This window comes from Botryllus schlosseri, chromosome 3 (genome assembly GCF_051294905.1).
Source record: "Botryllus schlosseri isolate E-star chromosome 3, Bs_hap1, whole genome shotgun sequence".
Classification (NCBI taxonomy): domain Eukaryota; kingdom Metazoa; phylum Chordata; class Ascidiacea; order Stolidobranchia; family Styelidae; genus Botryllus; species Botryllus schlosseri.
This window is the reverse complement of record NC_137238.1, coordinates 9,676,101-9,703,906: the sequence shown is the minus strand read 5'-3', so window position 1 is coordinate 9,703,906 and position 27,806 is coordinate 9,676,101. Positions and strand designations below refer to the sequence as shown.

Genomic DNA, 27,806 nt, shown 5'->3' with positions numbered 1-27,806 from the left:
AACGACTGCGCCGGGCTCGGATGAATATACGCGCCCGAGTTTGTACTGTTCAGCAAGTAAATTGAAACCATTGGTTCATCGTGACGTTTGAATTTTCGTGGACCATCGGTCACTGACATATCAGAGTTCTTATGTATAACTATGTGTTATGGTATCAGCGTGGTGGCGAACCATAGAAGCCCGTATACGCTAGCTACATTATCGACAAATGTTATGCTTAACATAAATAATCCTTTATTTAACGTTACATAAACGATATTAAAATCGTGGAACATGAAATCTGAGCCAACCGCCTGCCGCATTTACCACCGAAATGCATTTTTAAATATGCACCTTTAAATGATATATCCTGACCACATCGACTGTTAACCCTTCCTTCTAGCTAGATCAAAATTCCTAATCTTATATGCGGTGAAAATATATTATCACATTATACCAGTACCCCCTTGGCTAATAGTAATAATTGTCTTGTCAAAGCAATAAAAGCGCGACCATTTCCGCTCGCGCTTGACCCGTAAGCAATGTATCGGTTCATTTAGTTCGACTGAGAAATGTACTATATGCAATATGGGGATATCTATTCTTAAGACTGTATACATGCCGTTACAGTGTTAGAATGTGGCTCAATGTAACATTTTGCTAGTTTAGGTATTGAACGTGAATGCTGATGGAACATATTTATGTGTGCATAGTGTTATTTTAAAGGGAACGTGACTGTCACCTTGTTCTGTCGATTCGCGCTTTTACTGATATTCGCTTCAATATAGAATACATATTTTTAAACATCACATCCACGCAAAATAAATATATTGTTAGCGAAAGTTTCATTACGTAGTGTCATCATGAAGGAATACATAAATGGTGAAAGACAAATCATTCAAATCTAACGTGCTTTGTAAATGGGTTTTGTACTATAGAATCGCACTGAAATTGTCGTGGCCATATTAGATTTACTCCTGTGACCACGTGTAAGGCTTTTTTGTTTAAATTTTGCACCCAAATCTGTGTACGACAGTATTTTAGAAAATTTGTTGAAATCTCTAAATTATAATGTGAAAAATATCAATGCAACTTATTGAAGATAACATTGCAAACATATAAGCATTAAAACTATCCTCACGCGAAGAAGGGCTCACTTACATAGCTTTAGTATTAGCGGTGGCAATTTCACGGTCTATGATAACTTCGCAACGTATATTGATCTGTATAAACTAGTTGGAATACGTTATTGCTGTGTTGCGCTTCCATCCGATTTAATGACTGTAAATAGTGACGTTATTCTCAATTGACACATATTGTAATCATTCTGTTAAATCTCAAAGGATAAATCGCAGATAAGCATTGTTGAGCTGCTTATATAGGCCTAATCAGTAGCTGTATTATCGTCGAATTATGGGATTAGGTATATGATCACTTTTCGCCGATTCAAATTATTCACTTATGCCGGGTCAGACTGTTTCGAATTTCACAGGTCTCATATCGCAACTTTTGTGATCTAATTCTTTTACTCTTTCCGAAATATTGACATTCTGTCCACTATATAGGTGTTACACGACTATATCTAGGGTTAAATTTAAAACAAGCGGTGTTTAAATACACTCTGCTTAAAACGTGTTTTCAAGAGTGTTTTAAACAAATTCCTTTCAATTTTTGTTTCAAACGTATAATCACGCCATAATTGTTTAAATTCTTCCAAAAAACATGCAGTAAGAGCCTACGGACGAATTGCACCCAATATAGTCGATGTATACGATATGGAGTGGCTGGAACCCTCGAAATCGTCGTTGGTTCAACAGTTATAGCAAGAAGATATAGAGACCACTTGCACGAAATGGGTGTTCTGATGATGATGACAGTAGACCGTAAAAATGCTGCATTGCGATACAGTCCTTGTTGAAGATTTTTTTGGTCTGTTTATGACAGTGGTCGGAAGCCCTTTTCATCGATGAAGCCATATATACCCTATATTTTCAATTGTCAGTGGCAATCAAGTGTGAGGTCACAATTAAAGATTGGTGACGTCATGGCTGAAAACAAACAAACAAACAAAAAAATGTGATTTAAACAAGGGCAATGTTTAAAACATGTTTGTTTTAAATTGATATTTGTTTTAAATGCAACCCTAACAATGTGTGGCCTATCACCCGAGATTGATGAAGATTCATAACCACAGAATCCCTTCATCACCTGCATTAATCAGATGATCTTAATTATGAAGACTGCAGTGAATTTCCTATATGGGCGCGCCTTCCAGTGGAGTATAGTGGCATTGAACTCCGCAGACGTCTTCCGTCATTGCAAACGTACTTCCCCAGAGAATTATCCTGTCATTTTTAAATATAGAATGTCGGGGCCTATCCGAGAATCTACTCCTGAAGTGTAAACTATGTTTGTATTGTGGCATACGCAGTGTGGATGTCATTTATCTTCATGCAGCTAATTCTGTCGTATCTTTTCATTGTACAGTCGGGGCGATTTTGTTCTGGTTTATACACTGCACAATCCACATCATAGGCGACAGTACCAGACTTGCACAACTAGAGCGGTCTAATTGGAGCGAAATGCCGCTAATCTAATTATATTCTGTTTGTGAAATGTTCCGTGTAGTGGCGTGGAGCATATGCTGCCGCCCCTGGCTTCCGTTGAAGATGCGACCATAAACAGATTGCATCAAGTTTTGAAATACTTTCATGTTCAAGCAATCTTTTCAATAAAAATGATTACAAATAATGGGATACATCTCAGAAATTTTATATTGCTTGAGAATGAACCCTCACAGTCTCAGCGTTAAGGCCAAAAAGAGAAGACAAAAATGGAGAACCAATGTGTTAGGTATAAATAACAGATCAATTGCCGCCTTAAAAATTGAAGTATTGTAGTTTTCGCCGATACAAAATCAGCGATAATATCTTAAAAATCGTAAGTTGGAACAAATCAGCTCGTGATTATAGCCATCTATCCCTGCTGTGTGCACTCTGAAGCCTCATTTTGCCGCCCCTTGCAGCCTTCCGCCCCTACCGAGCGAGATAGTGAAACGGTGATGCGTCCGGCTTCTTGATAGGTAGGTCGTGAGTTAGATCCACGACCGGGTCAGATCAAAGACTCGAAAACCAGTATCCGCGGCTATCCTGCTGGGCGCTCAGCAATCACGGATAGCATGGAGGAGAACAAAACGGGGGTGCAGACTAGATGACCTTGCTATAAGGCCGTTTCGCATCTCCGCCGTCAAAGCATCTCGATGGTGCAGGCGAAAAAGAACACCATCTCCATCTCTCTCTCTCTCTCTCTCTCTCTCTCTCTCTCTCTCTCTCTCTGTCGCTGCTATGCCACTGGTTCCGTGGCTTTATTTCTAATCTATTATATGCGTTACCTGTAAAGACTACAGGAGAACTGTATGGTTCGCAGCGAGCCGAACTTGCTGTACAGACATTTGCCATTGTCATGCTTATTCGAATGAACTTTGATTTGGTATGAGCCTAACTTCATTCAGCATCCCAGTTTTTGCGTATCCCGGGATTCTAATTCTAGTCTAATTTGGAAATAATGTGTAACTATATTTCGAATTAGAATTTAATTTGGAAAAGAGGAAACTTTTCTGACTTGCTGCATGGCCCGCCGACTTTACCCCTACATCGTCTGTGTTTATTTATTACAGAAAGCTTCACTGTACAAGAAACTACATTCACCTGCATCTATTTGCGTCGTTCATGTTGCGCGCCATAATTATCTTCATCAAGGACAGAGTACTCTTCGTTGGCTCGGGTATCCTGGATTTGAGTGCGTCACAACAAGACCAAATAGTGGATGAGCTGATGTTGCAAGTGCAGGATTCGCATACTCGAAGTTACCTCGTAAGGGAGAATGAATTTATTCAGATATTGCTATTGGTGAGATTGACGAGCAAGGATAAGACTGTAGCTTAACCTCGCATACAACACCAGTCGGAACTTGGCGTCGATGTGGGTCTTGTAGATGAGGATACGTAGAGCACATAAAACTAAATGAATAAGCCTAGTTTCTCAAGTATTTCCATTTCTTCCAAGTCACAAGGTGATATTTCCAGCAAATACACGTACCAAGTTTTCTATTGCGCATACAGGACAAATGACGCTTTCATTTCGACACTTTAAGTACTGGGCCAGTGGTTCTCAACCTTTTTGTCTTAACGGACACTCTCTTAACCGTCACGGACCCCGCGGACCTCCAAGTTTTAGTTCAAATTTAGCTCTATTATCGTGCAACCTCCATCCATCTTGTGCAAATATTAACTGTAGCTGCCTTTCTTGAAATACGCGGATCATGTCTTGAAACTCCGCGCCGTCGATTTGATAGGAACGGGTGCCGAAAATACATATCCACAAGTATAAGTTGCGGCCAATGTAATAACAACTCGTAACGCTTCTGACGACACCTTTGACTATGATCGCAAGTCGACACATGCATGGACCAATATAACGGCCAGCCTGGTCATTTCAACCTAGCAGCTAATCTTGAAGTTATTTTGGAATAGCGTTCATGTATATCAAAGTTTAAAGCATAGATACCAAAACTGTGTTTAATGAATTGATGAATGTTATGTATTTCAATAGCTGTTGAAGTCAAGGAGACTTCTGTGGTCGATCAATGTTGTCAATAAGTTCTTTCAACTCTGACTGCATGTCGGGTATAAACCCTTAGACTACACGTGAACATCAGTTATATTGGAACGTAGCCTTGTCTTGTTAATGATCATGGTCGAAAATGTTTGCTCGTAAATGTATGTAGACCCGAACACAACAAGTATTTTTATGACCAACTTTCTCAGGTTTGCAAACTTGGATTCATTCTGTGACGCCATAATTGTTCACTACTTTCCGATTCGAATCTCACTTTTAGGGCAGAAACTCTCTGCGGGTCTTATGTTGCCCGCCCCTGAAATAACAGTTGGTGGCAAAGAGCGCATAATTTTCGATACCCGACGAAATCATCACGCCCTCATTACTATTAGTTTTCATTCGTATTCGAGTACTAGAATAATCGTTTTTTCTCGGCCCTACTCGTTGTCCTAACTGTAAGCATCGATATTGTCGAATTCAGTAGAATGTGCCTCATTTCATTTCACGTCACTGTTGTTCATTGTTAAGGTGGGTTGCAAGTTCGTGATGACGCTCTTCCATTACTTCGTGGCGACCAACTATTACTGGATTCTTGTCGAGGCTCTCCATCTGCACAGCTTGATATTCCTCGCTGTGTTTTCCGGCAAGAAGTACTTCTGGAAATTCATCCTCATCGGATGGGGTGAGTTGCCGAGCTGTGTCAACTCCTAGTGATCCGAAGGAGATTAGTACGAGATTAGGTCATGGCAACGTGAAATACTGTTGTTACTTGTTTTCTTGACTATACCATCCATGTTTATTTTCTACAAGGCATTACTGCGGACTTGGTATTGTGTTGACACTATTTCGTCTAATCTTAGTCGGATTAGTTATAATTATGGCAAGTTGTTGCTGAATTAAAATCGCGAGAAAGTTGCATTTGATTTTAATTAAAGTTGAGGTAAAAAGTTGCATTTATAATTTTTGTTGTATTAGAGTATGAGGTTGCCGAAAGGTTCCGTTGTATAACCTAGTTCCTCTGCAGAGATGTCAAATTTGTGACTTCGACATTTAACGACCTGACGTAACCGCCCAAAATTAAATTTTTCCCGGCACACAGTAAGAAAATTACGCAATGCGACAAACGGCATGACGATAACCCTCGCCCCAAACCGCCTAGGTCTGCGAACTTTACCCAGAGCATTACAGAAAAACTCACTCTTGGCAATTTTAACACAATCAATAGCCTGAAAATGGTGACCCTGTGAAATGTGATATTCGGCGGTCTCGCCTGGGCGTTGTTGAAATGGGAATCTATTTCAAATTTAAACGACAGAATTATTAAAGCGATTTATTTAGGGGAGAGTGGGTAGGTATGGGCCACTGTTGAGGTGTGGGCCACTGCCATATCTGATGACTGTGACATCCCATATGGTTGCCAAGCTCTGTGATTGTTAGTAAAAGGCTCCAGACTCACCCATGTTACTCACAGCCATGAGGCCAGCGGAGTTTTTGACTCAGCTAGAGATATATAATTTTTTCGGCCTAAAGTAAATTTATTTGAAAATAGGGAATTTGGGTTTGAGTCCGCATATGTGCATGTTTGGATTAGACTTATATATGGTGTGAAAGCTATAGAAATATGCTGCCTATAGAGTATAGTTTTAATGCTTTGTCAATCTCTCGGATCTTGAAATTATGGTAAGAATCCCCAAGATGGAGTGTTTGAGGTATGGGCCTTTTAGCAGGTTGCGGTATGGGCCGGCCCATACCTCAATAGGCTGGGGTATGGGACAGCATAACATATACCTGAAATCAATATTTGAATGATCCTATTAAATATATTTTTCTCTAGAATACAGAAGGTGTTGGTCTTATCCCTCCCATATACAATCACTTGAAAGTAAATCATGAAACCCATAAAAAGCCAGTTTTCAGAATCAGATCTGAACTTGGCAATATGAAACGTTAAAGCATGGGAGGGAGAGAAGAATGCCGTCAGTACAAAATTGGTACAGCTACATTAAACAGGTATATGGAAAACCAGGGGATGGGTCTCACATGAAAACTATTTCAAAATCGTTTTCCAATACTGTCTTTAATGACGGGGAGAAAAGTTTGTTGGCACAGTATGTCATCATATGCTCTAATATGTATCATGGTTTGTCACTCCAAATTAAATAAGAGACAGAGCTGTGACATTTGGATTTGATGGGGTAGTTGAGGCGAAAGAAGCATGATTTGATAGTGATTTTCATGTTACATATCTTTAGTTATCTTGTTTCGTTATGCGTTACGGCTTTCAATCAATACTGGAATTGAAATATATGAATTGTCCACTTTCAGCCCAGCTTTATATCAGTATATACAAACAGTTGGTAACTGTGACATGAGTTGAGGTTTATAGGATATGAATGGCATTTATTGATTCAGTACAGACAGCGGCCCATACCTCACTACCCCCCGGCCCATACCTCGGAGCCTATTTTTTACTTACAAAAATGATGTATCGTTACAAAATTTGATGTCACTTCCAAATACATGGGTATTTTAGCTTAATTCTACCAGTAATAGTTAGCCAGATAACTAATGATAGTCTATACCGAAATTTAGGAATATTAGACAAAGTTTGGCCAAGTTATAGCTTTGTAAGATTTAGTGGCCCATACCTACCCACTCTCCCCTACATATTTTTCGGGCACGGTCGTGCTTGGCAGGGGTAGCTGAACTTCTTGCTTACAAGTCATCGTGTCATAGATACCAGTGAGATTCAGCTATATAGCATTTTGTTATGCGAATCAAAGATAATAGAACCATACTAGAAATAGTTTATAGCATGTTTTTAACTCAATCCTTGACATTTTTTACGCATTATTGGATAAAAGTCGCAGTAAAACTTGGCATGAAAAATAGAGAAAAGTTGCAAAAACTTGCCCTAGTTATAATCATATATGCGTTGCGTATATAATAGAATTACCGTTAGCTACGATAACATATGAGAGAAATACAGCCGACGGCTCATATAGACTAAATGATGTTGTTGTTGTGGTTGCTACGGCCATTCTGCTCATTGATGAATTTCATTTCTGATCTTCCAACTAGATGCCAGACCCATTTTCGTTACAAGCTTTCACAAGACCACGACTATATGCGGATTGGTTGTCATTAGGCACCTTGGATATCTTTCTTATCTTATCACTAGGGCGAGTTTTTGTTGCAGGCAAATCCGTGGAAAGTTGCGCTTGTTTTTCACAAAAGTTGCACTAAAAGTTGCATTTACAGACAAGTTACATGAAATTACTAGGGTATGAGATAATCGTATCGGTCCATATCCAAGGCACTGTAGCAAAACTCAGTGTTGGCGACTTCAACGAAATCGATAGCCTGAAAGAATTGACCCAGTACCCAGTGGTCATATAATTTTCGGCGGTCTAGCCTGAATGTACGTCACATCAGAAAGGTCCTCAAATTTTACCGACAGCGAAATATTCAAGCGATCTATTAACATATGATGCCAAATATTTCGAGTAAAAAGTTGTATGGAAAATAGACAAAACTTGCAAAAAGTTGCATGAAAAGTCGAAAAAAGTTGCATGAAAAAATGGAGAAAAGTGAAGTGCACACTCATTTGTCGATATAATCGATTTGGTGAAATATCTGCCATATATGTAATTCTTAACTTTCGCTCTCAATCAGTGATGACAATTTCTACGATGAACTAAAAACAATCGCTTGTTAAGGCGATAAACCCCCGCAAATTCCGCATTACGTCAAACGAACTTCGCTGAATTGGAAACCCAGGTGTTAAGTTACGATCCTAACCTATCAAATACTTCCTCAGGTGCACCGGTGTTGTTCGTTGTTCCGTGGGCGATCGTACGAGCGACGATAGCAGATACACAGTAAGTCGTCTCTGGTTTTTATAAACAATGATTTTGACCACATAAAATGGTCGTAGGTGAGAAACAGCTGCATGTGTTTTATGCCGTTTTAACCCACCGAAGCGGACACTCTGCTTACGTCTGCTTGAATATATAGATATCAACTTGGCACTTGATAACATCTTAGATTTTATTCAATAATTATAATAATTCTGGCAATATACCGTGACCCACTAAATTCGATGTAATTTGTAGCTTTAGCGGTATAATAATATGAATATGTATGTCTAGTGTCAAGTACGTCAGACTTCACACTGTTAATCAAGCTGATAGCATCAGTTCGTCCATACTTTGAGCAGAGTTGTTTTTGTTGCACTTTATCAATGTAAATATCTGCTGGTGTTACGCTCGAGATGTTTCAGTTTACGTCATACATTTATACACTCACAATGTCGAGAATTTCACGCCAGCTTATCATTGACTGGTGTGACCTGATAGACCTATCTGAAATACCTCCGTGACAATGCGATGACTGAGTTCACGAATGATCTATTCTGTGCGACCTGCTGGGCGTTCTTGCAAGTTCACTGGTGCAAGAAGTACACATGAGTAACTGAGAGGCTTTTTCACTCGGGACAGATCGAGACATGACTGTAGGGGCTACGGTACTGGAAGTTCCTGTTCAAAGCACTGATATCCTGGCACTATGGTTTGCAATAGCTAGGTTACCTGTAGCAGTCAATTCAATTCCATGCAATGAAAGATAGGAAGGTGTCGAAACGACTTGGAGTCTTCTTCGAAATCAGACACTCACCTATCCTAGGCGAAGTAAAAAAGAGGCATGCACACGGTATTCTATTCACGGGCACGTATTCAAAGGTTTATTAGTTCATTATCAAATTTTGAAGTGTTAGTATTTGTAGCATAAAGGATATTGACGATTCAATTTAGCATGACGCTAATACGTCCGTAATTTTTATTTCTTTCAGATGCTGGGACGTCGCGATACTTCACTACAAATGGATTTATAATGGACCAATCGTCATTGCTAACGTGGTAAATAGCTCATCGCGTAACGTTGTAGTGAAGTGTGCACGCGGGCGGTACCAGTTTAATAATTACATAATTATTATCAACACCATGATTCAAATATTTGTTATAGTTGAATTCATCTGGGTGCATTTATTTCATAGAATCTAGCAAACAACGAACTCCTATTTTTTGAAAACCCATAGTAATCCAAATCGAGTTGGTGGTTTTAACATGACGTTGCGTTGTAGGCACAACAGGTGTGACATCAAAAAGATACCCAGAAATTTCTCATTAAACGGAAGGCCACTTTTAGTTTTGAGCTGCGTTGTGTTGATTTATGAAAGTTCGTAAAATACGTTTTAAAATTTGACCGGTTCGCAAACGCAAAAGGTTGACCACCACTGTCGCAAACTAATATTCCGCAATGCTAAATTAAACAAGTTGATTTGAATCCAGCCTCTCGCGTTCTCTAAATGAATATATATATATTATATATATAGTATTATCACTAGGGACATTTTTTACCTAAAGAACGGATGAATTTGACCCAAGAAATCAAAATCCTAGCATTATTCGACCTTTAAAACTAACTTTTGACCAAATTTTTACCTCACGTATGCAAATTAGGTGTTTTCATGCATAATGTGAGAATTGCACTACTTCTCTTCATTTCTGGTTGGAGCTGTCTGTCCGTACGAAGTTGTTTGACCGGAAAAAATTGAATTGAAAACCGACAAAATTATACATGAAAACTTTTTATTTTAACGAAATCTGGCCTATGAAGAATTCCAGTAGTTCCATCACGTATTATAGCGGAAATAAAAAACAATTGTATTACAACGAAAGATACTTTCCTACATTCTCTGGTAGAAAGTGTTTCATTTGACTGTTCATGAGTCACAATAAGCAGACAATGTCGTGGCCGTCTACAACGGTAGGCCTATGAAGTAGGCTACACGCTGTAGGTAGAATGTCAAATGATAAGTTCACCGACAGTGCAAACATCTACGATTCAACGAAATACAGGTTGCAATAAAATTTTGACTTCGTCAACAATTTTGAGTATTCTTCGACCCAACGCTACAATTTTAACAAAATTTGGACTTATTTTGTGAAAATAATCGCCCTAATTATCATCATTCAATATTACTTCATCTGATTTCACGGAATGTCTTTTTACTTTCAATTCTATATAACTGTAGCTATAGGGACCTGGTGTTAGGTTAACTATGTTGCTCCCGTTGTACAATGATGATGTCATACAAGTATTATGTTTGCGTCATTATGTAGACGCCAAACTGGCTGCGTACCCCAATTACTCAATTGTGGCAATGTCAAGCATGCCGCAAAGTACAGTCCATAAGGCGCACTGCTCCGGCATTTGACCTCTGCGGTCGTCCTTTTCATACGCACTCGAAACGGGGAAGGACTTTAAAGTTTTCTCCCTCATTTTTTTTGGTTGTTCGCCTTTCTTCCCGATCCTCTCAGATATCACAAGCACCCTCGATATCACACTGAGTAAATGTTGAAGACCCTCCATGCCGTATGCTCAGTTGATTAATGGGATTTGCTACTCTCATCCCAGACTGGCCCTCGAGCGAGAACAACGTTAGTTCTTTGGTGAAAGCCGGCGAAGCTGTGTAATCGGTCCATCCCAAAATACTCAACCGCGGTTTACGCTAAGGTCGTTTTATTTTTCGTTTGTAAAGTCTGTAAAATCTCTGGCGCCTATTAGGCTATCAAAACACTCGTTCCACCAAATGCGGAGAGGCCTTAATAGTACTCGTTCCTGAGATGTAAGCAAGAGTGCGTTGTGTAATAGGCGTCGATATCCATTATGCCTTCGAACCCTGGGTTAGAATAGTCTCCAGATTCGAAGTTGCGATAAATCAAGTTATTATATCAACACGGACTTATATGCCGTTATGTTATGTGTTGAATGTTAACGTGCCCATAGGCCGCACTTTGAGGTCTAATTCGTAAAATCCCCGCCTTTCATCACCTTATTCATTGTACACATACAATCATACATGCATGAATGTAACCAGCCGACACTGAAACTCTAACTCTAATTATGAAAGAATAAATTAACCTTGACACCTTTCAATTCGGCATGTTGGTACAAACGGAGAGTTTAATGTACAAGTAGGCTCACACATTTTGGCTACGATTACAGGGCACCCCCCCCCCAGCTAAGTAAGAAAGATCATCAATGTCATGAACGGTCGTCTAAAAGCCTCCGTAGCCACCCCTTTTACGAACTGGTTATTCGTGCTACCAGAGTGCTCTTAATAAAGGTATGCACACTGGGAAAAACCAACTGACACGAGCATGACTTTGGTACATTTGTTATTGTGGATCTATCGTCAGCACTGATTTTACGGGACGCTGGTATTGGTCTGTGTGGAATTACATAGTTTTACACACCGAGCTTGGTGAAACGATGCCGAAACGTATAATGTGATGATATCCTCCAATACTCTGCGACGTTTCAAGGTTGTCAAACAATGATTGGGATAGTAATTTCATTATCGAAGATGGATCGACAATAGCAAATGTACCAAAGTCATTCAAGTGCGAGTCACGTGATTTTCTCACCATCTTTGACTACACTCTGGCGCTACTATATACCTGACAATTGACGTAGTCAAATGTGGGTAAAGAGCGCTATTGCCTCGGAAACTTGTACTCCATCACATTATGACGTAATAACTGCTTTCCCCCGTCGGGTTGTACATATCACATCATTGTATCGTTGAAATTATTGCATCCCCTTGCGAATATCCATTCTGTTTGAACCCAGCTCGATTTCGATGTATCTCGCCAGATAAACTTACCGTGTCTACGATTTTTCAGATCAATTTTATATTGTTTCTCAACATTATTCGCGTGCTCTGGTACAAAATGCGGGAGAACAGCGTCATCAGCGGTACCGACAACCGAAAGCAGTACAGGTACAGGTAGTGTCATCATCAATCATCCTTCAACAATAACCTTCATTGGAATCACTAACACCAATGTTACGGCTATGTTCTGCTTGCTTCGATATCGATATCTTTTAATCCATACATAGGAGATGATATTTTACCATGGTCTGCTTAAAAAAACTGATTACTTCCTGGTGATAACGCAAAAACAAATAACGATAATGTAGGCTTATGCCATGAAGAGATAACGGGTTATGCAGTGTGTCTATCTACGATATCGGCTCATCTCGAGACAATCCTGACGTTAATTATTTCATTCCCCCTATAGTACTAACCACAATACCTTTTGCGTAGTCATTCGTGGTACAAATCGCAGATGCGTGAAGATCTGACGTAAAATCCTAACCATGAATGCCCGTTACCATGGAGTCGAAATACACAAGATAATTTTGAACTTCACAATCGTTCGTGCGTGACATGTTTATGTTTTTGATTGACATTTACAGTCGCGTTTGACTCGGCAGCGTTCTGACGTTATCTATGGGCGAATCGAATGCTAATCGCGATGTGTGTTACAGAAAACTTGCCAAGTCAACGCTGGTGTTGATATTTATGTTCGGGATCCACGCCATTATATTCATCGGTATGCCAGATTCCGTACAAAGCGGCATGCTGTGGAATATTCGGATGTATTTCGATCTTTTCTTCAATTCGTTCCAGGTTAGTGTTAGAAAGTGGATGAGCCCCTTTATACGGATTAACCTATCATATCATGTGGGCGATTTTAATATATACGGTATATATATACATGATAGGCCATGATATATATGATCCTTGATGTAGTGTATGTAGTGTGGACGAAAAAATTACATGCGTAAACAGAACATGCGTTACTATGGAGACGTAACGAACATTCGTGAGGCATAAAGCTTTCAGAATATGTAATGAATGAATATAAACCAAAAAGACTAAAACTGCGACGCCACATCCAAATGATTAGCTGGCAGGCCCTTGGCAGCTCCCGCGTACCCGGTTGGCCTGTAATAAAGACCAAAACATACCCACAGCGCGCCAGCATGGGATATGATAAATGAGTCATTAAATATTTTAAAATCTCCTAATAGTTTTACGAAAACGTGTTAGAAGCAGTCATTGAGTAATTGTAATCCTTCCACTGTGACGATTCCAAATTTACTCTGTAATTGTAATCGATTGCTCTCGAAATAAGAACAACTTTGGATGGCTGAGTAAATTGGTGTTTAGTGATTACTGATTACACATCCTGTCTATACGCAAGTTCGAGTTTAGCGCAGACATAATTATACGCTCGCTTTGGGTATGGGTGATATCTGTCAGGATCAGTTGTTCTTTCTCGCACTAGCTTAGTTAATGTATTTCGTCATTCAAGAGGGCGACTGTCTAATATTGGTGTTCGGTGTCGAAGAGAGGTTCTCAAATTAGTCAGCCTAGCTACTCAAGACGAAGTATATGTAACGACCTACATTTCAACTCAATTGCAAGTAGAGTTACCAATACCCAAGGCTAATCAAAACTACTTCAAATGGAAGTATGAAATAAAAGGGTTGAAAAGCAATACAGTAAGTAAGTAACTTCAAAATTTAGATTCGGTTGACCGGTTGCTAACTTTAAGCAGTTCTCCTGAGGTGGCTATTTTCGAAATTGCAATGTCTCTCTTAGCGACCAACGTAAAACGCAGAATGACGTTGAAAATATATTCAGATACCGTGGTACAGTGTATATGTCAGGCGGTTTTTACGGAAATTACAGTTATCAAAGTGATACAAACTTATTACAAAACTGCTTTCTAATTTTAAAAATCGTAAGTCTAAAAGGTAGTAGTTTCGCTTCAAAAACTGCTCTGATAGAAGAAGATTTAGTCTACAAACGTGCCCACTTGAGTAAGTCGAACGAGTAAGCGAATTCGATACTGACCTCTCTGTCGTCAATGATACATGATATTTTATCTATACTACATCAATTTCACAGAACACCAATACCCAAATTCGTCGGCGTTTCCTTTACTGCAGACCCGTAGTTGACAATCGCGTTCGATAAACCTACCATCTGAATCGGATACAAATGCTATTTCATCTCGTAATGCAATATCCGGACCCGAATACAATTCTGGTTTCGTTTTGATCAGCAGTGTGCCGTGTCGCTTGTATATTCCTGGTTACGCTATGGTGCGATACTGGAATTTGCGGTATTATATTCTGCCAATGTGTGATTCATCCCTGGCACACGATGTTGTCAACCGGAAATACGCAAACTTTGAAGTCAAATACCGAAATTCACTTTGATACATTAGCAATTGAAACACAGTCCAAAGCCGAAGGCCCCACTTTGAACACATGCGAGTCCAGATACAATTCCGTTCCTCAATTCTGCTCAACTAATGCATCCCATATCAGAACGAAAACATTAGTTTTCAATTTTATCAATAGTCCACGCTGACATAACCTTGAAAATGCGGTCTCAAGGGAATCAACCAAAGGAAGACGAGTGCTGATTTTGTCGTAACTGCCACAGTTGCTAACTCAGAATGTTTATCAAACGGATTAACAATACATTACAGAAAAACTGTGCACTCAGAGCCTCGCGTTTTGGGAGTATTGCGTGCAATATCTCATCTTCAAAGTCAAGGGCTTCCTCCCAAATAAACTCCAATATAACGCACGGTACTTTGTGTAGCCGCATCGCCCAATAGGGATGTTTACCTGTTTTGATACGGTCTCGAGCTTCGCAATGAACCCCAAGGTCGCATGAAATTAGACTCGCTTCGTTGAACTTCCATTTAAAGTCACTACAGGATATACAATTGGAAGCAGTGTCCTGCTATATATTTTATGTATACTTCGCTGTATGAAGGTTATGCGGACATAGACTCGATATCCAATCGTCCTATATTGATGGAAACACAGTAGTTTATGAATGTCATGTGTAAGCCTACAGCACTTCTGTTTAAACTCACCATTCACTAATTGTAGCAACGACGTACTCAGCAAAATGTGTCATTAATTAGTTTGTGTAAGGACCTCTAAAAGCAAATAACCTTGATCACATCAGATGTAAATGTGAACTGGTTTATATATTAAACAATACCTCTACGATACTATATGTATATCTATACATCTGAATATAATTGAAAACGCTAATGTGATTCTAAATTCAATCGCAAAAGATGATCAGATGTGTGTATGGAAATTACTATAGATAGGCGTCCACATCAATGAAACGGCAATGGGAAAGCAACTTCTAATGAAACTGTTTTCTCTTTACACTAAAGCACTGTTTACTAATTTCTAACCGGATTATTGAAATCGTGGTTGAATCCTTTGACGTAAAGCAAAAGTATTTTGTTTGGAGGAGGTATCCATTTGGGTACAATTATCACGCAACGCGCCCATCAGCTGCATACCTCTAGTGAACCGACGCTAATATGTATCCGCGATCAGGGCTGAAATGAATTAGGATGCTGTCGTGACGCAGGTCCAATCTTTTTTGACGGAAATGCTCAATACATAGCGTGTGCGCTGTAAATACACGGTTGAAAAATACGTGTATTTGCCACAGATTCCCACCATAGAATGTGTTGCAAATCCAACCATCGCCTGTTTGTGGTACTATATTTATGCATTCACACACATTTCAATAAGTGAAAACGATTCATATATACCAATCCTTATGGAGAAAGATCCCAGGGCTCTGGTGGGCTGGGTTTGGATATGTTTACCACCGTTTTCTGCCTTATTCGGGTGGTGGCCTACACGAAAATAGAACCCACCCCACCCCAGGGACATATCCTCCATTAACAAGTGGTTTATTCGAGTCATTGACGCCCATTGGAATAGTTTTGAAAGCCTAATTTTTGATTTGCACCCTAATAGTAGCTATTGCTAGCATTTCAACTGAAAACAATTGGCTAAAAGAAATTTACTGGACTGCCCTGTTGTTTGGAGCCATATTTGTTTACGATTTGATCACTCACCGAAATCGAATGTGCCAAGATGTAAGTAGTGCTAGCCACACATGGAATACATCGCTCTAACTTCGGCAGAAAATCTAATGAGAATACCGTTTTTATTTTAGGGATTTTTCGTCGCAATCATATACTGCTTTTGCAACGGAGAGGTAAGGATATTCCTATGCAGTACGACGAATTCGTATCTTTATTCGTATTCCGCGCGATCTGTGCTTGGGTCTCAGATGTATTATGTCTTTAAATATTCATCCCAAGTCTCAAGTCTCCACCGTAAGCGCGAAAGATATTCTTACGACCTTTCGTCTTTATCGGAAGATCTGATTATCCCGATTTGGTAAATCCACTGTCAAATGGAGCGTGCATAATTACATGTAAACACAGAAGAATTTGACTTTCATCGCAGACTTTTCCTTTCAGCCGGGTAGAATTTTGGCGAAATCCTACCCCTAAACAAACATTCCACGACTGGTTATTGAGGTTTTAACGTCTTTACACTGATAAAAGACCAATTTCCTTTCTAAATGACGGAGAGATTACGTAACGGGCGCGAGAACATGTACCGCGTAGCAAACACACGCATTGGTTAGAGCTACTGTGTACGCAAAGCGATTAGACCTGCTATGTTATTACGCTACAATTTAAGCTCACTTGATCCGAGGTTATAAATATCCATCATCCGACGATAGGCATGAAAAATACAACAATATCGAGCCAAAACATTTGCCGAAACCGGTAACTTCTGGACGTTTACTCTGTATCGATAGTATACCTTCGATAAACGTTGCAAACTGGTAGCAACATCCGACATCCATGCCGCAATTTAGGTCCACATGACTCCCGTGTCTGATAGGATTTTTAGAAAATCATGACAAATATATAAAGGTCTTCGGATCGAATTCAGTCATCTCGGTCTGTTGCCATTTCGGATATTCTGGCCGAGGAACCGTTTAGTAATGGGCGAGGGACCTTGGAATTACGGGAACATGACACACGAGATATGTGTTTTGGGACACGCGATCATTTCTAAACCTTTTGCATTAGATATCCAATCTTGGTGGGTGCATTACGCAACGGTGTTATGTTATGAATTCCACCGATATGCTGGTATTTCCAATATTCCAGAATTTAGTACCCACGCCAGGTTCATAGGCCATGACTAGATGACGCGTGTGTGCCATCGGCTGAACTCTGGATTTATTATGAATGTGGGCAATACAGAAATTGCTTTCGTGCCATGAGAAATTGAACTTATATATCGTAAATGAACTGGCACGAGCAATGTCGTACTACCGGTCTACCATGATATCAGTGCACAACTGTACGCACATGCTCAAACTATATCTGGCACAAAATCGGAAAATACCACCCACATCGCATTCGTACAGTTGCATTGAATATTGATGGGAAATTCCGTCCTCAAGTTGCATCGAAAAGGCGGCTGACCTCACAGAACTGTCATTATATTTAAAACGTTTTCTTCCCATCAAACATGGCAATAACCGCAAAATCTGAATAGGATTGTGTGGCTAAGTGTTGAGGTGTTAATATTTTATGGACTGATAAAATTCCATTTTCGCGTTAGCACGACTATTCTATCTACAGCCATATATATTATTTAACATGCGTACTGTATTTTAATATACAAACTTTAGCTTGGCATCACCCATTTAAAGTTTTTACCGTCTATATACTCTATAACAGGAATGTGCAACATGAGGTCCGAATAGAAAATCCCCCTGTTCCGCATAGAAGTGCCAATTGTGGATTGTGCACGGCCCATTACAGGGTTGTAACCAGGTCACAAGGCTCCGAGTCATAATTCAATCTCACTTTTGTAGTTTTGGATCGAGCCAAGTCGAGTCATTTTCAATTCACCACCGAGTCAAGTCCGAGTCCAAGTAATCAAGACAAAAGGTCGAGTCCGTGTACAAGTCATTGTGCTGACTGCTCAGTTTCCAGTTAAAGTCTTGTCAAACCCACTTTTATAACTCTGTTTGGTGAAATCGAATGTTCGCATTTATAATATAGGCCTACTAATTTTCCTCACTCTTAGCAGTTTCTGGTCGCATTTTTAAGTACCAGTACCAACAGACCAAATCCCAATAGGGAGGTAACTTTACTATTCTTCGAAATTACAATGAAATGTCGGTCTTGGCCGTCTGAGTCTCGAGTCATATGACTTGGTTCGAGTGATGTGCAATGACCCGAGTCCAAGTCGAGTCAATACACGGATTGGCTCGAGTCGAGTCGAGTCATTTTCGTATTTTGAGAAAATTACTCTAGTCAAGTCGAGACATCAGAAAATCGTGACTCGAGTCGGACTCTATTCATTACGACCCTGGCCCATTCAACAAGTTTGTAATATATTTTAGATTAATTCATTCGATACATCCTCAGTTGGGCTAAGGGAGGGCCAAAACGTTAAAATCAGTTAAATATGCTTGTGCTGACTTGGCGCACGATGAGTTTGAATAAATTTGAAATTTATTCTGAAACCTAGATTTCTCGGTCTGCGCGCACCAGTTATTGACGGAAATGATGCGTAGTGCGATATCTTACTTTATTGATGATACTGATAAGTGTCCCAATTGTCGTTGCCAATTGTTATTGGTATGGTGGAACTGGCATCCCTGTGTATGACCCGTGGTTTCGCTTCGTTATTCGTATCTCACCCTCTTGTCAATATACTGTCACAGGACACCCCTACTCTACAGTACTACTGACGAGTCGGCGTCACGCCCACTGGAGACTGGGCTATGATACATCACATCTCATGTCAAGCACATATGCGTATCCACGATTATTTTTTGACGGGAAGTGTAGATTTTATTAGTGAGGTGACGTCACGAATGTACACCGTGACGTAGGGAAGACGACTGGTGTAGTGGTGTATCACTGTCCAAGTCAAAAGGTTTGCTACACCCCTGCTTAAGTAGGCTACACCCTATTATTTAAAAAAAACGTTCTAAGCTTTTTCTGGCATACGAACATTTCTATGCCACCAAATATATATACGATCGATGGTTTCGAGCAATGAATTCCAGGAACTTTAGTCAAATTGCCTTCAGGAATTTCAGAATCACTGAAATTACATTCCCTCTATTTCCCGATAAACAAGTACGGCTCCGTAAGCACATCGATCAGTTGCGGTGGCGATTAATCTTGTGAGCAAATAAAACTATATGCAAATCAATTAATATATCATGGCAATTGACTCTGAAGTAAATTGAGTGGGATAAGGAATTGAAAAATAGAGCAATACGCAAACAGAGATACTTTGCTAGTGATCACATCGAGAATAGGTGAACAGACGTGATTGATGGGGCTAGCTAGTTTCACATCCGACAACAATATCCCATTCTTGAAATGTTACTACCAAATGATATAATGTTTTTAAATAGTAACAAAAACGGCATTGGCAAAAGTGACGTAACAGACGTAACAACAGAATGTGATATTATATGAAAACGGCAAGTTACCGACCCAAACTATTGGTCATCATTTCGATTTTTAGTATTATGCTACTACGATAATGCGACATAATTTGATGAAAATTGAAATTGAAATTCCAAGGTTTTCATTGACCCTATGCCTTTTAGGGGTAATGGAATGCAGATTATGAACCCCTGCTCCTTATTCTACACTATATTGTTAGATTAATTGCTAATGAGCCTGATAAAGAAGAGAAACGCGCCGTAGTCTACTCAGTGCCCATGATGTGGTTATGGTTCTCGGAGCCGACATTTTATCTTCGATCTCTAAGCAAATACCCGGCACTTATAAAACCTGGACACTGCCTTCTCAGGTTCAGCAAGAGTTCAAGAACGCGTGGCAGCGATTTCAGAACGAAGTTGAAGTCCAGCGCGGGACGGGCCGAGATCGTATTCGGTCATCCGTGACCGGCTTATCGAGTTTTATCAGCAGCGACCGGTGGCAGCAAGTATGACATAATTCTGGACGGCTCCGTATCTCAAGATCATTGACTTAAGTCTTAGTGGTTTTGTTAGCTTTATCATTCACCGGTGTTCCAGGTATCTCAGGTTTTAGTAAATAGCTTAACTGTCACCAGGTGGATGGTTAAAATCTCTGCCAATGGTCACTTGGTGGGAACTAGAGCACGCATGAATGTTGATTATCATTCGCTACATGCACCTCAGCTCAGTTCCGTCTAAAAGAATTTCATGATTTCAAAACACCCCAAGTTTGCGATAAATGTAAAGAAGAAGAACGAAGAACATCCCATCTCCAACATGTGTCTATACTTTGATACAAAGATATTTAAGTGGAATATGTTTCAGGCAAGGCCATCTGTAGCTGGCCAGGGCGGTAGAAGAGGCTCCAACTCGTTGAAGTCGCCAAATCTGACGATAAACAACGACTGCAACAGCACGAGTCCTACTGCCGACTTCCGTGTCCCGCTACTGGAACAGGTGCGACTTAATATCAACATTTTGGAATTTCAGAGTGGCATTCAAAGTAGTAACTGAAGATACTCAAGTACGAGCAGAAGTCACGCCCCAAATCTCCACTCCCTATACAAATATAAGTATAGCTATAAGCATGTCAAAGTACCTACAGTAAACGTAGGAAACGAAAGCCTGAAAAGTGCTGCGATGAAGTAGATTTAGACTCGGTGTCCGAGAGTTTTTCGCCATAGGCATCTTCGAAATTATAAAACATTCCGATAGTAGCTGACTTACGATTCATCACTAAAAGTATGCGATGGCTCAATCTATTACTTTTTAAAACTATGTAGTCATAAGTGGGGCGATTTTTTTTTGACATGTCAAAAAAAGTCAAAAGTTTGTCAAAATTGTAGCGTTACGTCATAAAACATCAAAATTGTTTACCAAGTAAAAATGTTTTCGCAATCTGCATCTCGTTTGTATCGTAGATGTTTGCACTCTGGGTGAACTTATCATTGATATTTTACAGCTTGTAGCTCAGTTTATCGGCCTGCCGTCGTAGACGGCCCATTGTCTGCTCATTGTGAATCATAAACGGCCAAATGAAACAAATAGGTTAACATGGTGTTATGCTCAACGAACCGCAATATCCTAATTCAATCAAGTTTGCGTGGGCAATGGGCATTGGTTTTTATATCAACGAGCGCATGATGAAAAATTGTGATGCAGACAAAATGGCCAGAATGAAGCAACACGGTGAGTCACCAGCCGTGTACTGTACACACAACTTGAGTGTTGCCAGCCAACAACTGCTACTGTTGAGCGTTCTTTCTCCATTCTTGGCAAGCTACTTAGTAAGGACAGACACTTTCTACCCGAGAATGTAGAAAAGTATCTTTCGTTGTACGACAAAAAAATTTTAATTAGTTCTCCCATAATGCGTGATGTAACTACTTGAATTCTTCACAGGTCCAGATTTAGTTAAAATAAAGTTCTTTCATGAAAAATTTGTCAGGTTTTAAGTCAAAAAAGTTAGCTCAGGCCTAACTACTTCGTAAGGACAGACAGTTCCAACCAGAAATGAAGATAAGTAGTACAATTCTAAGATTTCGTGGCAAAACACCTAATTTACATACGTGATGTCATAATTTGGTCAAAATTAATTTTTTTAATGTCAACAAAAGTCTATATTTGGATTTTTCAGGTAAAAAAAATCGCCCTACTCATAAGGTATGAAGGCCTTCCATTTCCCCTTCTACTTGAATTGGTTTTCGCGTGCCTTAGAAGTATTTACTTCTCCCGTAGTAGCAACACCGAATACTTCGATCTAAGAATAAGTGCAATCCTCGAATTTATGATTATTGATTGGTTACCGTGACACATTTAGTTATTTCACATATGCGAACTTTTCCCAACACTACTTCCTACTTTTCAAAATTCGAAGTGTGGAGAGTAAACTGTGTGCCTAAAATCTGTTGTAGAAGTGAAAGTAGTCTATAGTAGTCTGCTACCATTGCTTATGCACTGGACTTGGGCAGAGTATGGTTCCGTTATCATTCAAAGTATGACGTCGTTACTGACCACTAGATCTGGGTATAAAATCGAACTTCGACTATAGTCGAGTATTCTGGCGTCCATCATTGTGACGTCATAAGGGTATGTGTCATATGAAAAGTTGAAGTATGCACATTTTATGTGACCACAAATAACATAATTGCAGTTCTAGACCACATAAACATAATTTGTTATTTTTTCGATCATGCTTATTTCATTGCACTTTGCTATATTATTTTCCGCAATGCTGTGGGTTGGTTACGGCTCCACAGAAATGTCATATTGGCAGACATGAGTAGCATCATAGTACAAGTACATGTTTTGGATGTTGTGATACGACCAATTGAAGGCTTTCACAGAGGGGAAAGAATCTATACTGCACTTTTCGTTGATATTAGTGGAAAGGGTCGCATAGATTCAATACTCTAAAAAATCCCCTATCAGTATTCGACTCGAATCGTTATAATTGATGCTCGGTTCGGATTCGAGTACTCGGGTCATTGTGCCCCGCCAGACCGAAGACCTCTCCTGACTCCATCAGTGTTTTCAGAATGGACATCAAAACTCCGTGACGGCAGACGACTGCCTTCTCAGCCTTGGGGAAGATGAACAACTTGTAGCAAACGCCAAGAAGGCGGCAACTGTCCGAGAAACATCCATATTACAAATTGCCACGCCGCCAGCACAAGACTACGAAGAGACTGCCTTCGAAAAGGCGCTAGAGGAAGAAAGCCACGATGCCAATACAGACAGATGTGCTGATAGCGGTACGGGTGGGAGCGAATCGTCATCAGCGGCCGAGTCGGACGGGCAGAAATTAATTGTACGGACACCGTCGTTCGATTCTGGGATATCTGTCAGGACTGGGAGCCGGCCACCGCCATCCTAGGGTTATCCATTGTCTATATAGTCAGGACAGTCCTTTAGCGGTTCTATCGAACATTTTTTGGATGTTCATCACGGATGTTAGTGCTGTCCAGTCGCGTTACATGCAGCGACTTTCCCAAGCATTCTGTAGCCTATTTGTTCCAACGGGACTAAGCGATCACCCTGCGGTTTAACATCTTCAAGAGCAAAGTATCGGACTTACAATAATCGCGAATGTGCGATTAGGCTGTTAGACAAGCTTGCTGCCTGGTAACATTGATGATCCCATCATCTGACCTAAATTCCTTCACTCCTCTACCTTATGAAATGGGTTGATGCCTGTAAATTGTGCATTTCACAGTGGCTGTCACATCCAATATATACTGCGTCACATACACACTCTGAATTAAATGGGTGACATCGGATATCTGCTGTTTTAGAGGACGTGTAATCGGATTTTGCGCCACGGAATACCTATTAAAAAATTTCTGAATTAATCGTTAAAGGCTCTGCATACCGCAGTGTCACCGGATCCAGAAGATAATATGTCTGCCATGACAAAACATATGGGCTTTATCTAATTGTGTTAATAGCACCTTAACCATTTTGTTCTGACAATTTGTTTGCTAGCTTCCGCTATGTCAGCTTATCACTACATTGCACTAGATACACCGATGGACTGCAATGCCTAGCAGGCGTGCAACTGCCCTTTTCTCCGTCATCGATCCACGACACTGTCCACCACGTAATGTTCCTTTACACACCCGAAACGTGTTAAGTGACACGTTTAACAAGTCAGTCATATGATAAATCCAAGACGCGTAAACAAATATGTCATAAACGGTTTCTGAAATCCACAATGTACTTCAGATTCTGGTATACATGTGAGACCGATCACTGGTGTTCCCGATTCTTTACTTAATTTATCGAAATGGTTTTGGTTCCTTGAAGGTGCCTTCTGTTTTGTGTGAGTGCTCCCATATCTGGTGGTTGTAGGTTCGCCTTGAACACGTGATTGACGGATTTGATTAGAATATTACAAAACGATTAACTGCCGTCTGAGACTTTAATCGATGTGATAGTATATTCATTGATAAAGATGTCTAACGTCTATTAACACAGACACATGTCGATAGCTGACGGAAATGGAATGAGCGTATCATCGGACTAACCCATTGGAGCTCGTAAATTGTATGTAGATTGTCACTTAACCTTCTAAAATCCAGAAATATATCATATACACATCAAAAAGTCCAATATAGTTATCTTCTAACACCGTAGAATAGGACATTGCTCCGTGCTTTGCAGAGGTTTGTGGGATTGCATTTGTGTTCAATGTTGCTAGGTCTGAATTCTCAAATTGTTTTGCTGCCATGATTACTTTATTCGTATATATTGTTCATGTTCATGTTCATCTTTCCTCAGTTCTGATCAGTTTTGAGTACACAATACATTTTATTTCTTTTATCCTTTGCGAGTGCGTTTCTGAGTTTGGGTCTTGGTCGCCTTCCTGAATTCGTAGAAACGTGACAGTTATTCATGGGGTTTCCGGGCTCTGTACAAAAGGTGCATCATATTATAAAGAATCTCCTCGAAATATAATTTTAATGCAATATGTAGCTGATTTAAACCAGTCGTTCTATCCACCGTGCCATGTAGCATTATTTAATAGCATATACCTTCTAAACATGAAAACAATTACATGAGTCGTGGGATACGATATCCAGTACTAGTTTTACATAATTCCTGCGGACAATTTGAGCCAAATGTGGGTATTATCTGTCCGTGCTATACACAAGCAGAAACCACTCCACCCATGTGTATATCTATAACGACGGATTGTCGTTTGGACACCGAGGTGCTTTGACGATGGATGTGCGAAGGGACCGTTGAAAAGGTTACCTAGTCTGCACCACTACTTCCCCTCCACGCTATCCCGATGGACTGAGCGCCTACCAGTTTTGCTGTAAAACCTTTGATCTGACCCGAATTGAAATCCACTGCCAACCGAAGCGGAACGCTCTCACAGGTATAGACTTACATTTTTTACCGGATCCAATCCACTGACTCTGACTCAAACTATATTTTGATATGGCGCTAACTGCTTAGATAGATGTCGCCAATAAAATCGGATCTGCAAGCATTTTACAAGCGGTAAAATATTCATTACGGTTATTCACATGTAATTCTGCATACTCGCGACTTGAGCAAAATTGCTGATTTAGTCACAAATGCGTGGACATTTTGAAACTACACAGTATACAGTATTTTCATATAAGAGCAATCATGTTGAAATATAAGAGAGGAAGTCGAAGAATACTTGAGTACGTGACGCAAGTACAAAATACCGTTTGAGTACTCCATAAATGTAGATGTACGCCTACCTCTTCTCTGGCCACGCATAATATTAGTGAGAGAGCGTGTCCTGGAGTGCCGAGGACTTGATGGGGAAGCTACGAATACCAATTAAACACAGTCTTTGATTTGACTACGCCGGAAAACAAAACTTGCCGATCACGCAGGGCTTTCAAACAGTCCTACATTTTGAACTGCTCCAGTTCCAGCTCTGGAGCTCTCGTCTATCATAAATTAGCTCCGGCTCCGGCTCCAGCTCCCGGGCGTATTGTTACCACTGCTTCAGATTCAACTCCGGCTCCGAAAACTTTCGATTGGTTCGGTCGTATGGTTGTTTAAAACACAGCAGCTATAGTACGTAGATATAGAACATTGGTACGGAATGAATGTTCTGATGGTGATGACCACCGTCCATAGAAATGCTGCAAAAGACGATGTACTTCTGGTTAAAGATATTTTTGGACCGTATATGACAGGGGTTGGAAGCCTATTTCGTCAAAGGAGCCGCACGAGAACGCACTTTACTCCATGCCATGGTCATGTAAATATTGTACAGCATTAAAACGGCGATGTGACGTTTTAATACCGGCACCGCGCTCCTTAATATTAAGCCATACAGTCTTCTAAATTAATCTTGAAATGGTGCGGCTTGTTCAGGTGTAATGAGCGCATGTCGCGACCATATCAGCGGAAATCCACTTTTCATCAAATACCCAATGGTTTGAAATTCGATATTGCCGCGCTCGTTACCAGTCAGTCCGTCGTCGATCAAGTTTAGTGGAATATAGAAGGTTCCCCTTCAAACGAATCGAATGTATAGACTACTCAGAATTAGTGCCACTGTGATTCTAGTATTGCATCAATATTTGACATCTTTATTCAACGACGTGCACTATACATTGTACAGGCCAGTAACGAATTAATAAAACTCGAAGCTCACAAGTCACATTGCGCGACAATTCAAGAATACGATTGTATCAAGCAGACGAGGATGAATTCACAAAATTGATGATTAAAAATTGTAAAGCGGGCAGCCAATCACTACTTGCCCTCTTATATCCAACCCCAGGCGCAGAGGTTCGGACATCGCATTGACTAGTTAGCATTGCGACAATTGTATGCGGAATATAGGTTAACGGCGTTCTGGGCTGCTTCGATGCATTTCCCTGTTTACGTTCGCAAATCGTTGCTGCAGTAATGATCATGTGCTGGCATGAATTTCAATTCGTAGGCATAAACGATAATATACTATCCAGTTTCGCGCTACGATTAATAAACTATCAACAAAGCAGTGAATTTGCCAGAGGTGGTCAGTAACGAAGTACTTCTAGTTTTTCGAACTAATCAAGTAGTTGTCCTGTACTTCTGGTATTTACTCAAGTAGATATAATTTTCGCTACTTCTACGTCTACTTCGTGATATTTTGTGATCTACTTACCTACTTTTCGCTATTTTCAGTTTGTCAAGTAGAAGTAGTGTAACCCTCCAATTGGCAAGAGAATCTAGGGAAATCTCGGGCGGTTTTCACAGAGTTCTAACTTTGAGTTTTCAGAAAATTCAAGTCGAACACAGGATTTCCGTTGCGCTTCACACAAAAAAGATATGGAGTTACAAATATGTTTTCACGAAAGTGAATATTATTTATGCAGCAGGTTGTGTGGCCACTTTCGCACCGAATTGCCGCCAATATGACATATTTCATTACAGTAAATATGCCAATCATAACGTTTCAAACTACCGTTTCGCAATCTAGCATTTACCCATCATATTTTATTCTAGCAGCCCATGGGGTGTCATAATCTAGAGAAGTGGGCTCTGACTTTTTGAGCGGTAGACCTGTTTTAGCAGACCACCGTTAAAATTGTCTCGACAAAAGACATGAAATACATTTTCCTCTTTTCTGAACTAGCATTGGTATTTCTAGTTCATTTCGCAGTATCATCATACAGATTTCTAAATAGTTTCAGTTCTTTTGTCTGGAGAACAGACATGTTGAAGTGTAAAAGCAAGTGTAGTAATGCCTTTAATTTTCGGTAATAAAGCTACACTATACGGCATTTGTACGATCCACCATATTTTTTATTAACGATTACTAACCGCGCAAACGTTTTCACATGATCCGATTCAACTTCTCCCTATTGCTCTTCGACTACACTACTGGCTTTATAATATGGGGGAGGGCGCCATAACATGATATTTTCTAAAAC

At 40.1% G+C, this 27,806-nt stretch overlaps 1 protein-coding gene and 1 long non-coding RNA gene across 6 annotated transcripts in view; one reads left to right on the top strand and one right to left on the bottom strand.

The window, feature by feature from the left end:
* The window catches only part of LOC145435741 (parathyroid hormone 2 receptor-like), a 39,008-nt gene extending 14,292 nt beyond the window's left edge, over nt 1-24,716 (top strand). For 4 of the 5 annotated variants that reach the window (XM_080313024.1, XM_080313022.1, XM_080313025.1 and 1 more), the window contains 10 exons: nt 3,656-3,851; nt 5,124-5,277; nt 8,416-8,476; nt 9,445-9,511; nt 12,344-12,447; nt 12,993-13,134; nt 16,525-16,566; nt 20,223-20,357; nt 20,716-20,847; nt 22,928-24,716. In XM_080313024.1, the coding sequence (XP_080169150.1) occupies nt 3,656-3,851; nt 5,124-5,277; nt 8,416-8,476; nt 9,445-9,511; nt 12,344-12,447; nt 12,993-13,134; nt 16,525-16,566; nt 20,223-20,357; nt 20,716-20,847; nt 22,928-23,266 (1,372 nt within the window). In that variant the 3' untranslated portion in view covers nt 23,267-24,716. The remainder of the gene's footprint in view (nt 1-3,655; nt 3,852-5,123; nt 5,278-8,415; nt 8,477-9,444; nt 9,512-12,343; nt 12,448-12,992; nt 13,135-16,524; nt 16,567-20,222; nt 20,358-20,715; nt 20,848-22,927) is intronic. The other variant, XM_080313023.1, reaches the window with a different exon arrangement.
* LOC145434888 (uncharacterized) overlaps nt 1-27,806 on the bottom strand; it is a 264,906-nt gene that overhangs the window by 136,197 nt on the left and 100,903 nt on the right. The window lies entirely within an intron of this gene.